Here is a 16,509-nt window from a genome sequence, read left to right on the forward strand (position 1 = left end):
CGTTGTTGAAAAAGTTCCTCGACTTATATTAATATTTTCTAGCGCGTTAAGGTATGCGCTTCGTAATCTGAGGGTCGCGGGTTCGCGCCCGAGTCGCGCCAAACATGCTCGCCCTCCCAGCCGTGGGGGCGTTATAATGTGACGGTCAATCCCACTTTTCGTTGGTAAAAGAGTAGCCCAAGAGTTGGCGGTGGGTGGTGGTGACTAGCTGCCTTCCCTCTAGTCTTACACTGCTAAATTAGGGACGGCTAGCACAGATAGCCCTCGAGTAGCTTTGTGCGAAATTCCAAACAAACAAACAAACAAATTAATATTTTTTTTACTGATAATATTTTATTAAATTAAACCATTATTTACAAAAACATACGTCACAGTAAAAGGATCTGAGAAAAACATTGTTAAGTTCAGGCACTTCGTAAATACCATGACAGTCCCTCGTGTGATTTCTCGAGATCGTTGTTCGTTTTATAGGTAGGTCCCAGGTGAAATGAGCGAGGAATGTAGAAAGGGATCGTAAATTATTGCATCATCTCAATAGGGTTACGTTTCGTGGCTTTAAAGTCATATTATTTTATTATTTTTTAACTTTATATGCTAATAGCGCCATCTGCTTGACTGTGAAAAGTGTATGTTACTTTTCTTCATATTTTTATGACATATAAATTTATCAGATAGCCAGCGAGAATTAGTTTGGGTTTGCGTCTGTAAAAATACTAGAAAATATCCATCTCAATATCAAATGAAACTGACGAATAAGGAATACTGCTATGATTCGTTTACTTTAAAATATAATTTTTTTCGTATATCAAATTATAATTTAGTGCATTAAGTTCATCAAAAATGGGACATGTTTGGCTAATAGTTAGCGTGCTTGTACTGTGAAAATGATGATTTATAGTTTGCTTTCCTTTGCCGCACTTGGAGCCATGTGTGCGTTATAAGAGTAACAGTTAAATCCGAATGTTCAATGAGAAAAGAGTGGTTCAAGAATTGGCTGCGAAGGCCGCCGACTAGCTGCCTTCCCTCAAGTATATCAGCTGAAAGTTTAGAAAGGCTTTACTCATATACCCTTTGTGTAAGACTTTGCACAAAATTCAGAAATAAACATTAAAAACAATAATAAAAAACAACTAAATCCAGATGTTAAGTGTGGAATTGGAACAATTGAATTTTTTTAATCCAAATGAAATTCAGTGGTTGGATTAGAATTATGAGAGAGAATGTTCGCTTTTGATAAAAACAGCATGTGGAGCTGCGAGTTTTTGGTTTTTTACTATAATAAAATATTAATCAAGACGTTCTCAGTTTAACGTGTTATCGAGTGTGCTTCTCGTCCCAAGTGTTGATTTACTACTATAATGTGCTTCTCGTCACTAGTGTTGATTTACTACTATAATGTGCTTCTCGTCACTAGTGTTGATTTACTACTATAATGTGCTTCTCTTCACTAATGTTAAGTTACTACTATAATGTGCTTTTCTTCACTAATGTTACGTTATTACTATAATGTGCTTCTCTTCACTAATGTTAAGTTACTACTACTATAATGTGCTTTTCTTCACTAATGTTACGTTATTACTATAATGTGCTTCTCTTCACTGATCTTAAGTTACTACTATAATGTGCTTTTCTTCACTAATGTTAAGTTACTACTACTATAATGTGCTTCTCTTCACTAATATTAAGTTATTACTATAATGTGCTTCTCTTCACTAATGTTAAGTTATTACTATAATATGCTTCTTTTCACTGATGTTACGTTACTACTATAATGTGCTTCTCTTCACTAATGTTACGTTATTACTATAATGTGCTTCTCTTCACTAATGTTAAGTTATTACTATAATGTGCTTCTCTTCACTAATGTTAAGTTATTACTATAATGTGCTTCTTTTCACTGATGTTACGTTACTACTATAGTGTGCTTCTCTTCACTAATGTTAAGTTATTACTATAATGTGCTTCTCTTCACTAATGTTAAGTTATTACTATAATGTGCTTCTTTTCACTGATGTTACGTTACTACTATAATGTGCTTCTCTTCACTAATGTTACGTTATTACTATAATGTGCTTCTCTTCACTAATGTTAAGTTACTACTACTATAATGTGCTTTTCTTCACTAATGTTAAGTTACTACTATAATGTTCTTCTCTTCACTAGTTTTAATTTACTACTATAGTGTGCTTTTTTTCACTAATGTTACGTTATTACTATAGTGTGCTTCTCTTCACTAATGTTAAGTTATTACTATAATGTGCTACTCGTCACTAGTGTTGATTTACTACTATAATGTGCTTCTCTTCACTAATGTTAAGTTACTACTATAAAGTGCTTCTCTTCACTAATGTTACGTTACTACTATAATGTGCTTCTGGTCACTAATGTTAAGTTATTACTATAATGTGCTTCTCTTCACTAATGTTAAGTTACTACTATAATGTGCTTCTCTTCACTAGTGTTAATTTACTACTATAATGTGCTTCTCTTCACTAGTGTTAATTTACTACTATAATGTGCTTCTCTTCACTAGTGTTAATTTACTACTATAATGTGCTTCTCGCCACTAATGTTAATTTAGTATTGTAATGTACTTCTCGCCACTAGTGTTTTTTCACTAGATTTTGTGATAATTGCACGTACAGATGTCCGTCACGTCCATTTGAGCTTAAAACTGTAAGTGCGAAGAGAGCTCAGTAACATCATGTCTCGAATTTTGGACTATTGATTCCGGGGCCGGAACGCTGAAAAGTAGGCCACACCCTGCATATATTAATGATTGTTTAATACTGTCGTAAATAAAGACAAACATAATTTTATTTGGACAATTTTTCCTGATATATATGAAACCAGGTTTGTGTTTATTTGTGATGATGAATAATTGTTACAATTATTTAAACTTGTAAAAATATTAAAGCTGGCGCCATCTGATGGTAACTAGGTTCGAGATAAGACTGTAAGAACCTTTAGTTTATCTTTTTCCAGCATCATAAGTGTACAACTTTATATTTTCCACCATTTAGCACATAGACACCAATCAAGACGGTCTTATATCATTTGAGGAATTGAAGGAGTGGTGTCAAAAGGTAAGGAGAAACATTTGTTGGTTTCAGTGTTGAACTTTGTAACAATCTGTTTGTACACACAGGAGAGTAAAACAGTAATTTCATTTAATCTAGTAAATCAATAGGATGAATGGTTAATAATCTGACAGGATCCTAGTATAATACTTTAACATGAAATCGTAGCACACATGATACAAGTTGTATTGCAACTAATTATGAATAATGAAGTAGCAGCAACCAAATTATAAATGAGTAAAAGAGATTCAGTAGAAATTCAATAAGTTATTACTACGTAGTTGAAGGTTTTCATAACGTAGTAACGTATTAACATTTAGGAACAAAGATAAGTTATAGTGTCTAAATAAAACGTGTGCTAGAAACTGACTAAAAAACTGACATACCTAACTTATCGATATTGATTTGACTTCAGTGCTTGTTTCTTTGTTTCTGTTTTATTTATATCTTAAACAGTATTTTCAAGCCTAAACGTATTCTGACACGTGTTTTGCAAGCATTCTAATGGTCAATGATTTAATCGGTAGAAAATTTATTTAACAACAAAAGCTTATCTGTGTCAGATTCTGATGACCCGAGATTAACCTGTGTCAGATTCTGATAACCCGAAACTGCACTTTTTATTCTAATGCCTTTTTTTTTTAACAGGACGAAAAAAGGTCGAAAAGTCTGTTCCAGTTAGATACTGTTATGTAGATAGAAGAGTTCGGAAGATGAACTTATATTTTATTTGCTGTCCATAAACACTGAACTGTTTGTCATATGTTCCTTCTGTTTTTCCACCGCACATTTGAATATGTAAAATCATATCTTATTCAGGTTACAAATAACAAGTGTCCCTGTAAGACCTAACTTAAGTTATTCCATAAGTGTCCTTTTAAAATCCTCTTTAAATTATACTGCACAATCTAATTTATGTTCCCTAAGTATCCCTGTAAAGTTTTATCCAAATTGTATTCCACAAATATCCCTTAATTTTTTCACAAGTGCACTTTTAAAACTTTACTTACGTGATGTTCGACAAGTGTTTCTGTAAACCTTTATTTACGTTATATTCCACAAATATTCAGGTAAGACCTTTCTTAAGTTTATATTCCACAAGTATTCCTATAAAACTATTTACGTTATATTCCACAAGTTCCTAAGAGAAACCTTTCTTAAGTTTGTATTCCACAAGTGTTACTATAAAACTATTTACGTTATATTCCACAAGTACTCAAGTTAAAACCTTTCTTAAGTTTATGTTTCACAAGTGTTTCTGTAAAACCTTACTTAAGTTATGCCCCACAATTGTTCCTTTTAAGTTCTGACCATAGAACTTCCCTCTTTTCATAATGTATTTTGTGACTAGTTACTAAATATTTAGGTTTTGTTTGGAAACAGAGAAGAAGTGTGTTATGTTTTGAAACTTTAGTGAAGGAATATTGAAGGCTCGTTTTGATCCTGAAACAAAGTCAATTTATGCCTCCATCATGCCCTAAGTCCCTTGATTTTATAAACAGGCAGACAACAAGAAACATGTCCAATTCATTTCGTTTCATTACCCAAAAATTAAAAAGAAATAATGGAAACCGTTGCAGAGTGTCGCAGGTTGGAGTTAAGTTGTAAATTTCAAGAATATAATAAGCTAGAGACTCTTATTTTTAAAACTACATTCCTAATTTAGTTCTTAACAGGTTTCCAAGAATTAGAAGGGTGTATAACAATAGTATTTCGACACATTATTGTGTTCCAACCACAACTATGCGTGTTGTATCCCTACAATCTCGAAAATACCTTGATTAAGCAAAACGCCACGTCAGCAATGAGTATGACGAATAGTGTTGTAGGAATACTATTATTATTATTATAATATAATAACGAAAAAAGTGTTAAGAAACTTTATATTTATTTACAACGTTTCGGGCGAAAGTCTATCATTAGACAGTTTAAACTGTGTTACATAGAAAAATAAAGGTTTAGACAGAATCGCTGAAGGGTTAGAATATAAATAAATATTAATTTAGAATATATACTACGTGGAGCACGTTAACAAAAGTATTGTTATAAAATATTATGTTAGGCCTATTATATTGTTGAAACGTTGCTATACGCTTTACTGACTCTTGAAAATACGTTAGTAGAGTTGAAACGCGCTGTTAAAACAATAGGTCAAACATAATGTTTTATTACAAATATAATGAATTATATGTTTATTATATGAAGATAAATTAACTTTTAAATTTCTACTAAACAGTTTGTTAGTTTGTTTTTTATTCAGGTAAACCTATAAACATCGTTGTTTTATTGTTTATTTAATCAGCCAATTGTTGAATTTTATGCAAAAGCACTTGTGGGGGAAGCTGCGCTAACTATACTTGATTTAGAACTGATAGACGAGAGAGAAGGCTGCTAATCAACAACACCCACCGCCAATCTTTGTGGTTGTAGCCTTAACTGATTTTTTTTTTTTTTAATTTCGCGCAAAGCTACATGAGGGCTATTTGCGCTAGCCGTCCCTAATTTAGCAGTGTAAGACTAGCGGGAAGGCAGCTAGTCATCGCCACCCACCACCAACTCTTGGGCTACTCTTTTACCAACGAATAGTGGGATTGATCGTCACTTATAACGTCCCCGCGAGTGAAAGGGCGAACATGTTTGGTGTGACGGGGATTCGAACCCGCCATCCCCAGACTACGAGTCGGGCCAACATTGAAGGAAAAATATCAAGACACGTTGCAGTTTATTCTAATAAAAACTAAATATTTTTCTGTTTCAGTTTGGGCATAATTTGACTTTAAAAATATTGCATAATTCAGCGTCAATATAAAGTCCAACAAAATCAGTTCTAATATTAACTTAAATAATCCATACTCTTAAATAAATATTTTTTATTTATAAAAAAGTTAATATATGTTGATGGCAATCGTAAATATAACACTGCAGTAACTACAAGTAAAACAATATAATGATAAAAATACCTTTTGTTCAAACGTCGTCGTTAAATTTTCTACTGTTTTTTAAAATTTGGAAATGGAAATACTTTGTCTTTTTTCCTTCCTTTACTAAGTGAACTTGAAGATTGTTTAAAAAATTGAATATTTCAGTTTTTGCTCCAAATCTTGCAAACAATAGACTTTCCAGTGGAGACAAATAAGTGTAACATAATCAACTCGCTAGAAGTCGGTCTTCGATACCCGTGTTGGGCAGAACACAGATAGCCCTTTTTGTAGCTTTGTGCTTAATAACAAACATAAAATATCTCATATGTTCAAAACGTATCGTATTCTGTTTTGTCATTCAAAATGTGAGAAAGATGTGAGATGTGTACCAGAGAACCTAGGACCAGTACGGCCAGGTGGTTAAGGCACTCGATTTGTTGGCGGTGGGTGGTGATGACTAGCTGCCTTCCCTCTAGTCTTACATTGCTAAATTAGTAACGGCTAGCGCAGATAACTCTCGTGTAGCTATACGTGAAATTCAAAACAAACCAAAACCCCTTTAACTAACAAGAAAAAACAAACAAACATGGTGGATTCACGAGAAGCGTTTGTTCGTCGGCGAGTGCAAGGATATTTAGAAATCCGCTAGATGACGTTTGATATTTTTTTGAATGATATACATTTAGAATATTTAAATTTATAGAATTTAAGTTGTACATCTTTCAAAACCTTCGATATTTTTAACAGTATTAAAATTACTGGTGTCTTTTTGACTTAAAGTTAGTGTAGTCGTGCGTTTATAGTAGCCTGAACCACTTGCTGGGACTAAAAAAAGCACATTTTTCCTGTTGGTAATTTGAAACCATTGTAAACAACGTGCCAGTGTATGGACACATTTAGTGTAAGATGTAGAATAGAATTCAATTTGTTGAAAATAATGCCAAATAGCTACTTCCCCCAGTAAAGAAGAATCGGGTTTATGTATACAGGGTGATTCAAAAGTTAATTGCCACGGAATAGTTACGACGAATCTTTTTAATTTTCACCAGTTTCAGATAAACGTAAGAGAACACGTGAACAGCACTTAATAACACATACTAGTGATGAAGCGCTACATTTAGAAGCAAGGGGTCCCCACGATCTCCTGCCCTTACAGAACAACTAATTATCGAACTGATTGTTTAATATGACTACCGTATTTGTTAATTAATTAGAAAATTATTACCTGGGGTGTATTATTGTACAGTAGTGGTACATACAGGGTCTTATTGCTAACCTTCACTTAATTATGAAACCTTCATCTAATATAAAACGTTCCATATTAGAGACATGATTGCCATCCATTCGATCCACAATTAATTGTAAAGAAAACAGTACTGTAAATTGGGCTCCCCCCATTCCTCAAAGTGAGAGTGAGGAACATTTCAAGACTACACCACTGAAAAATGGCCAAGGGATATTTGGGTGGAAATTATATATTTTCCCTACAGAAGATATTTAAATATGGGGTAGCTAACTGGTGAATCATCTTGTGTTTCTTAAACCTGAACGAGTTATATACTCGTCTTTGCTGGACTCAAAGTAGCTAACCATTTTCATTAAGTCAGTGTACACGTCTACCTAATGGATCGAACCCTTTAATGTTTTTCTCTATAAAATAAACGCTTCAACAGTCTTTAATTATTGTAAACCATTTCCTACGCTTATTCTTGACGTTTAAAAACAAAGTATCTAACGGAAGCTGTTTCTTATGCAGCTTGAAAAATATATGCAACATTTTACCTGTGGTGTATGTAGTAGTGTTTGTTATTTGTGGTTAGTATCTAACTGATGAATAATTTTTAATTTTAATTTATGTTGTCATTCTTTTCAGTGGTTAAAATGTATTATTTATTTTTTGTACAGTAAGTTTAGTCAGAAGAAAAAATAAAACAAAGTCGTCCAGACACTACAGCTTATTAAAACCTAATTTCTGTCCAAGAAGTAAAACATCTATGTTACCAGGAAAACAGGAGATTTAAAATGCTTATTTATATATGACGGTGAAATAAGACGTAATACTAATAATTATTTGTTTCAAAATATAGAATAAAATATTTTTCCCATTCGTCTTCAAACGTTATGTAGTTGTGCTACAATTTTGTGTTTAATTCAAAGAACCACGATACATCTAAATATTTTGTTTTGCGAAAGTAGCAGTAAAATTATGTTGTAACGATTTGTATCGTTGAGGGAGTATTTTTTATTGTTTAACGAAAATGGTTCTAAATCGAGTCCACTTACTTATAATAGGCCTGGCATGGCCAAGCGCGTTAGGCGTGCGACTCGTAATCCGAGGGTCGCGGGTTCGCGCCCGCGTCGCGCTAAACATGCTCGCCCTCCCAGCCGTGGGGGCGTATAATGTGACGGTCAATCCCACTATTCGTTGGTAAAAGAGTAGCCCAAGAGTTGGCGGTGGGTGGTGATGACTAGCTGCCTTCCTCTAGTCTTACACTGCTAAATTAGGGACGGCTAGCACAGATAGCCCTCGAGTAGCTTTGTGCGAAATTCCAAAACAAACAAACAAACAATACTTATAATAAGCTTTTATTTATCCTACTCTAATGCACCAGTTTTACAGGCTGCGTTCGTTAATAGACCTAACTCACACATAAAAGTTAACAATCAGTTCTTAATATACGCTGCGTTCGTTGATAGGCCTAACTCACACATGAAAGCTAAGTCACTTATCACTACAGGTCTAACTCACGCATAAAAGTTAATAGTCACTTGTTAAACATCTCGTATCCACAGCACAAATCCAACAAAAATGGACAGTACTGGAGTAACTGACTCTTTATCAGATTGGCTGAGTCACTAACAATCAATCTATCGACAATATGGTAACAAATTCATTAAATTAACAGATTTAGTAAATGACTAAGTATCGATTACCTTTGTTGTATAACTATGTAACAAAACTACGTGAAGGGTTTTCGTTTTGTTTGATTTTCGAAGTTATTTTTATCTTAAAAACTAGACAAACGCAAACTGATTTGATTAAAAAAAAAGACAAATTCAGAGACGAGTAGCAGCTCATTTTAGTGGATATTGTTCCATATTGAGATGTTTGTGTATACACTATCAGACAAATGATTTGTGCAAGAGTTAGCCTGAACAAGGGCACTATCAAACAAACGATTTGCACAAGAGCTAGCCTGAACAAGGACACTACCAAACAAACGATTTGTACAAGAGTTAGCCTGAACAAGGACACTACCAAACAAACGATTTGTGTAAGAGTTAGCCTGAACAAAGGCACTATCAAACAAACGATTTCTACAAAAGATAGCCTGAACAAGGACACTATCAAACCAATGATTTGTACAAAAAGTAGCCTGAACAAGGACACTACCAAACAAACGATTTGTACAAGAGCTAGCCTGAACAAGGAAATAGTAGTTAAGTTATGCTGTGTAATTATCTTTATATGTTCCACTGTTATAAAAGAACCACTGCCCATAGATTGAGGATCTTGGAGGATCCAGTAAAGTCACTAAACACAGGTAACGAACTTTGTGATCTACTTAAGTTAATTAAAACATCCTTCAGTTGACCAGTTGATCGCACAACTTGTCAAGATAAAGTAAAACTGGAGTCAATACCCTTGGATGTCAGTGATTGGTTGGCTTGTTGTTAGGAATAAAGCTGCACAATGGACTATCCATTGTTGTGTCTTCCACGGGCACGGAAGCCCATTTTATAGCCTTCAGACTTACCACTGAGTCACTGTGAGTCAAACATCAAGGAGTTTATGTGTGGGAAGCCAGGAGTGAATGATATGCTGCAATCAAAATAGTAAAAATGTTACTATTTCACACTTAATTAAGTTAATTTGTGGAAGAATCGATATGAAAGGATATATAAGAAACATGTTGTATTATAATGAGCTGATTTATTACTCAACATTATAGTGATATGACATTGTATCCAGTTGTGCATCCTAAATGTTCCAGTAAATATCCATGTGTGAATATGTAGTCTCTGATCAAAGTAAGCCAGGTACAATATATCAGAATTAAAAACATAGAGCAGCTTAGTACATAATGTAATTAATTTTATATACTGTTGTAACTGGAAGTGTATTATATCATAAAACAAACTTACAATACTTAGAAAGCCATCATGTTAGCGATGTTTTTGGCCATAATCTCAATAAAGTCTTACAAGGTACGTAAAGCTTCGATAAATCCTAAATCAATTATTCTAGGGCTAGTCTATCAGATTATAACAAAAATAAGTTTGAAATATCCTGATAACTCCTCACTTCTAAATCTAGCACTACAACAACGTGTTATCAGAATACTTATAATTACTGGTGCCGTCTAGTGACCAAAGAAAGCCAAATAAACTACTCTAATAGTGTAAATTTAGAGTAGCTTGACATGTAATATAACTGGCCAAAACACTTATAACTGTTTAGAGACACAAATGCATGTATATACTATAGAGAACCTTCAAAGTAACTTGTTTATTTAAACCTAAATATATATTTTATGCTTAAAAATTAATAATTTAAGTTTGATATCCATTGAACTTAAAACCGGCCTAGCATGGCCAGGTGGATTAAGGCGTTAGACTCGTAATTTGAGGGTCGCGAGTTCGAATCCCAGTCGTACCAAACATGCTCGCCCTTTCAGCCGTGGGGGAGTTATAATATTACGGTCATTTCCACTATTCGTTGATAAAAGAGTAGCCCAAGAGTTGACGGTGAGTAGTGATGACTAACTGCCTTCCCTCTAGTCTTACACAGCTAAATTAGGGACGGCTAGCGCAGATAGCCCTTGAGTAGCTTTTCGCGAAAATTAAAAAAACAAAACAAAAAACTTAAAAACCAATCTGTGTGACAGAAAGAACAGTAATTTATATTTGACTAATTTTGTTTAAATAATTTTTGTTTGTTATTAAGCACAGAACTACATAATGGCCTATCCGCTTGTTTTTGTTTTTTAATTTCGCGCAAAGCTACACTAGGGCTGTCTGCGTTAGCCGTCCCTAATTTAGCAGTGTAAGAATAGAGTGAAGGAAGCTAGTCATCACCACCCACAGCCAGCTCTTGGACTACTCTTTTATCAACAAATATTGGGATTGATCGTCACATTATAACGTTCCCACGGCTGAAAGGGCGAGCATGTTTTGGTGCGATGGGGATTCGAACCTGCGACTGTAGGATTACGAGTCAAACGCCTTAACCCACCTGGCCATGCCGGGCCTTTGGTCTTTCTGCTCACTGGCGTCTCTCACATATAGAAACCTAATCTTTAGCATTATAAACCCGCTCAGCAAGGGTCACACATCTAAATGGGAACCACATATTTGTCATGGTCGTAGCTAACATTAAAGCATTTACTTCGTCTGAAATTCTGTTAACCATAGCATTATGCCTGTTATACTTATTTTAAGTTTTTAATTAATAAAACAAGTAATTTATTTTAGAAAGGTTTTCTATAACATCTACATCTACAATTTTATAGTTTGAATGATAAATAGTTACATGTATATTCAGAACGCAGCTCATACCATCTATTTATTAGCTTATTGGTATTTGTAACAAAATGATTAAATTGTCGATCATTGAGTTACGCAACACAGTTTTAAATGAATCTATAAAACAATGCAGTTTCCTGTCACATGATATTGAAAATACGTCAGGATCGTCCAAACGTCCAAAAGCAAATTACCTATTTTGTCCTAGTCTGCATTTTTACAACAAAGAAAGGCTACTAAGAACTTTATTAACTTTTTCATAGTTTCAAATAGTTTATCGATACCATAATTGAAAACGGAGGTTTTTTTTTTACACCACCATCATATTCTTAATATCTAGAAAAAAATAAACTAAAAAAGACTGTTGTCTAGACCATCGCGAACCGGCACGGTGAGGTGGCTAGAGGGCGCTCAACTCGTAATCCGAGGGTCGCGGGTTCGAATCCCCGTCACACCAAACATGCTCGCCCTTTCAGCTCTGGGGGCGTTATAATGTGACAGTCAATCCAACTATTCGTTGGTAAAATAGTAGCACAAGAGTTGGCGGTGTGTGGTGATGACTAGTTGCCTTTCTTCTAGTCTTACAATGCAAAATTAGGGATAGCTAGCATAGATAACTCTCGTGTAGTTTTGCGCGAAATTAAAAACAAACAAACCAAACTGGACCATAGTAAAACGACTTAAAATTATTTGCTGGGCGGAGGGTTTCGCTACCTGTAATTTTTACTTTATTTACGACCTTTGTACTTCACAAATGATAAAATTTAATGAAACGTTTTCCTAAAGGTTTACAATATTTCGTTAAACAATTATTGATTAATTGCCATTTCTGTGAAATAGTACTAGATGTCGCCACCTAACAGTAAAGTCGTGTTCCGACTAATCAACAGGGAAATGTATGAAATGCAAGTTTGAACATAATTTTCTTTTGCAACTTATTACTGATAGAATATTGTGATAAATTTCAGAATTTTGTATATGACGTTTGTTGATATAATTTCGAATACCTTTTTTAAATCACGTTTTAAACTTTTGAGTCCCAAATGTGCTCTAGTGATTATCATATCGGACTGGAGGTTTGAGACGTGTTGTTACCAAACGTTATTTCTACTTCGGTTATTGTATTTATACTAAGAAAAGCTGCAGACGGTGTGACCTACCGACTGCTTGCCTTCCTTCTAGATAACATTTGAAAAGTTATGACACCCGTAAGCATCCTGACCTGGCAGTATACTATGTGCTTCAGGTACTGAAAGCATTAATTAAACGTAACTGACTACATCCGTACATAGAAACTGATGAGTATTACATGAGATTAGGAAGGGCAACCTGTACGTTTATCAGTTAGGTATACTCCTATTTACTAAAGTTTTGGTGATCTTAGAAGTCTTGGATTATTTCTTAATCCTCAAACTAAGTCATCAATACGCAAAATAATCTTAATAAGAATAGTTTTTTAAAGCAGAGCCAATTAAATGTAATAAAATTATGTTTTATATATAACATGGAACAGGTTAATGCATGCAAACAGCTAGATTTAATTTTAAAAAGAACACACTAACCACCTGTTTGGAAAATTATACTTGTATATAAATTTATAAATCTCAATATCTACTACTCTTTTGTTCACCAACAGCACAGAGGTAAGTTTATGAACTTACATTACTAAAATCTGGGGTTCGATTCCCCAAGGTGGTCGTAGTGGATAGCCTGATGTGGCTTTGCTCTAAAGTTGTTGACCAACTATTTCTAATACTATATATCAGGCCATCCCTTAAGTAATGTCCGTTTTTAGGTCCAGAAAGAGAGAAAGGGTTTCAAACTCTTTTAACGTTATTTAATCAGTAATATATGTTCCATTATTATTAATTACCTCCTGCCAATGATTCACTAGCTTCTAAATGCCGCTTATATAAAATTATTGGGGTTTGGAGGAAATGAATGTGAAGAGGGTAGTTTTGACATCTTCATGTGTTCCAAGCTCTGCAAACTTCGGAATAGATAATAATCAGATGGGGCAAGGTCTGGAGAATAAGGAGGATGTGGAAGTTTTTCCCAGTCTAGCTCTTCTATCTTTGCAGATGTGATCCTTTCAGTATGGGGCCGTGCATTATCCTGGTGTAACACAACACCTTTACGACTGATCAAAGCAGGGCCTTTTCTTTCAGTGCAAAATTCAAGTACTCTAACTGTTGACAATAGAAGTCTGATGTAATCGTTACATCAAGTGGCAACAATTCAAAGTGGCTCAACCAACAATATCCCATCAAACGCTAAACAAGACTTTCCAACTGGGTGAGGTCCATTTTGGGCTGTGCTTTAGCCAGTTTACCTGCACCGAGCCATTGTCTACGGCGCTTAATATCTTTATGAAATATCCATTTTTCACCTCCAGTCACTAACCTGTCCGAAAAAGGTGAGTTACGTTCATGAGAGTGCAGAGAAGTGCAAATGTCCACACTTGCTCCAAGGTTGGCTTCTGTTAAATCATGGGGGACCCATTTTCCATGTTTTGACATCTTTCCAAGCTGTTGCAGATGATAGTGAACTATTAAACTAGTTCAACTGTTACAGCACAGTTTTCATCAAGTGCAGCAAGTCATCATTACACTCAACAGGACAATCTGAACGTGACGCATCACTTAAGCTGTCGTTATTTGAATTGAACTTCTGAAACTACCTTCGACATTTTCTTTCATTGAGAGACTCCGCACCATAAACACCTTGAATGTTTCGTGTAGTTTCTGCTGCACTACTGCCATTTTTTAAACTGATAAAGTATCATACGTCTAATGTGCTCCTCAGACACATCCATCTTCATAAGGGTTTATTTGATTAATGATCTGAAAAAGTGGAGTTGGGTTAGTTTCTTTTATTTGTCTGAACATTTTTATACACGTCCTACAACATATTTTAGTTATCAAAGCCTTCTGCAAAGAAATGATGATGCACTTTTTGTATTAAATTTTCGGACATTACTTATGGGATGACCTGATACGTAAGTTTACATTATTAACTTTAATAAAATTTTATTTTTGGTGTTAAGGTAATAAAATATTTGGTGTTTATTTTTGTGACGTTTGTTCTACTTTAGCATTATTATTTTGATTTTCTGTTAGGGACGACAAAAGTAACCACGTTTTTGTCTTGGGAGATAATATATTACATGCAGTGAGCTTATGAAGAGATTTTCATCTTGATTTTTATTGTCTCGTTTCACGTCACGTTATCTCAAAATTGCTTAATCAAGTCAATTACTCTGATGACGTCACACACCATATCTGACCAGCACTCTCCATATGGACTACGCTACATGCCAATAGTAACGTTTCTTCAGCGAGCGATGGAAAATTGTTGCGACTGTATCTTACTTCTTTGTACGTCACTGGCCAGTAATGGCTTTCTGCAAACCTTATTTGACATGGAAGTTTGGAAGTTGATCTTGTAAGCGAAATCATTCACGTGCGACCTTCATTTTAATACTCGCTGTCTCCGCAAGGAAAGTTGTTCTTGTTGATCTTCTCCTCATCCAAGGATGACCGCCGCTGCCTGCCCCTTCCCTGGCCTAATATTAATAACTTGTTGCTAACAAATCACCTTTGACGTCAGGTATTTAGGATTTTTACTCATTCCAGATTTTTATCTTTCTCCCAAAGACTTATTTCTGAAACCGACTTTCAATCATTCCGTTTCATTTGTTCTCTTTTGTTTTTTCGCGTGGCCTGGTATGGTCAGGTAGTTAGGGCGCTCGGCTCGTAAGCTGAGAGGTCGTGGGTTCGAATTCCCATCCCCCCAAACATGCCGTGGGGGTATTATAAATCCCATTATTCGTTGGTAAATGAGTAGCTCAAGTGTTGACGGCGTATGTGGTGATGACTAGTTGCCTTTCTTCTAGTCTTACACTGCTAAATTAGGGACGGCTAGCGCAGATAGCATATAGCCCTCATGTAGCTTTGCGCGAAATTCAAAATTAACTAACAAACTAACTAGTTTTTTCGTATCTCCTACAGATTTTGTAGTAAAACTAATAGACCCATCAAAGTCTCCTTTACCTTTAAGCAACAAATGGGGGTTCTTTTCTCTAATCATTTTACCATTGGTTGAAAGATCGCGTGCTTTAATACTTGTTTTCATCAGTCACGTTACGAGAACCTACTGTCAAGCGCACACCTACACTCCAGACAGATGCAATCCACATACGCGCACATGACCAGTTCAATCTTAGTGGATTTTCAACTTGAAATTAATATTGATTTAAACTATAAAAACTGTAAATTTAACAAAGAATAAAATATGTGAACTTGAACCGAAATTTGAAGGATAAATGGTGTCGGGCTACAATAGAATTTTCAGCGTAATATAAAAGGGGTTTATTTTTTTCTGGTTAAAGTGTATCAAAATTAAAATTCGACAAGTGAGAATAAAATATTCAACATTTTCAACTTATGATAATCATTATTTTTATTGGACTTAAAAAAAAAACTGACCATTTCTACATCACTAGAAATAAACATCTATTGTTCCAGAAATAAGGGTTTAGCAATCGCTCATTCCGATCTTAAAAACATTGTGAGATAAGGTAAAGTTCGAAACAATAAAAGTCTGACGTAAGAGTGATATGTTTCTATTTTGTTTAATTGCAAAAATTGCTAAGATAACTCCATCAAAATAAACCTAATTTCCCACAACAACACTTTATTTAACATCTGTAAACAATGACATAAGACTGCCTTTCATTATAAACTTCAACTGCTGGTTAGCCCCTATTAACAACGCTCCCCCTCTCTAGTAGCACGGCGATATGTCTGCGGACTTACAACGCTAGAATCCGAGTTACGATACCCATGTTGAACAGATCACAGAGAGCTTATTGTGTAGTTTTTACGCTTAGTTACAAACAAACTTTTAGCAACGACATAAAATTAGTTGTGAGAATGAATAGTTGAAAAAATAAGGTATTTTTTTTTTAAACAGAGAGGTAG

General features: G+C 34.7%; 1 protein-coding gene across 1 annotated transcript in view; it reads left to right on the forward strand.

The window, feature by feature from the left end:
* Positions 1-8,104, forward strand: part of LOC143257422 (Kv channel-interacting protein 4-like) — a 29,609-nt gene extending 21,505 nt beyond the window's left edge. The window contains exons 6-7 of the mRNA XM_076516076.1: positions 3,024-3,086; positions 3,729-8,104. Of these exons, the coding sequence (XP_076372191.1) occupies positions 3,024-3,086; positions 3,729-3,776 (111 nt within the window). The 3' untranslated portion in view covers positions 3,777-8,104. The remainder of the gene's footprint in view (positions 1-3,023; positions 3,087-3,728) is intronic.
* Positions 8,105-16,509: the final 8,405 nt, after the last annotated feature.

The sequence above is a fragment of the Tachypleus tridentatus genome, chromosome 7 (assembly GCF_004210375.1).
Source record: "Tachypleus tridentatus isolate NWPU-2018 chromosome 7, ASM421037v1, whole genome shotgun sequence".
NCBI lineage: Eukaryota > Metazoa > Arthropoda > Merostomata > Xiphosura > Limulidae > Tachypleus > Tachypleus tridentatus.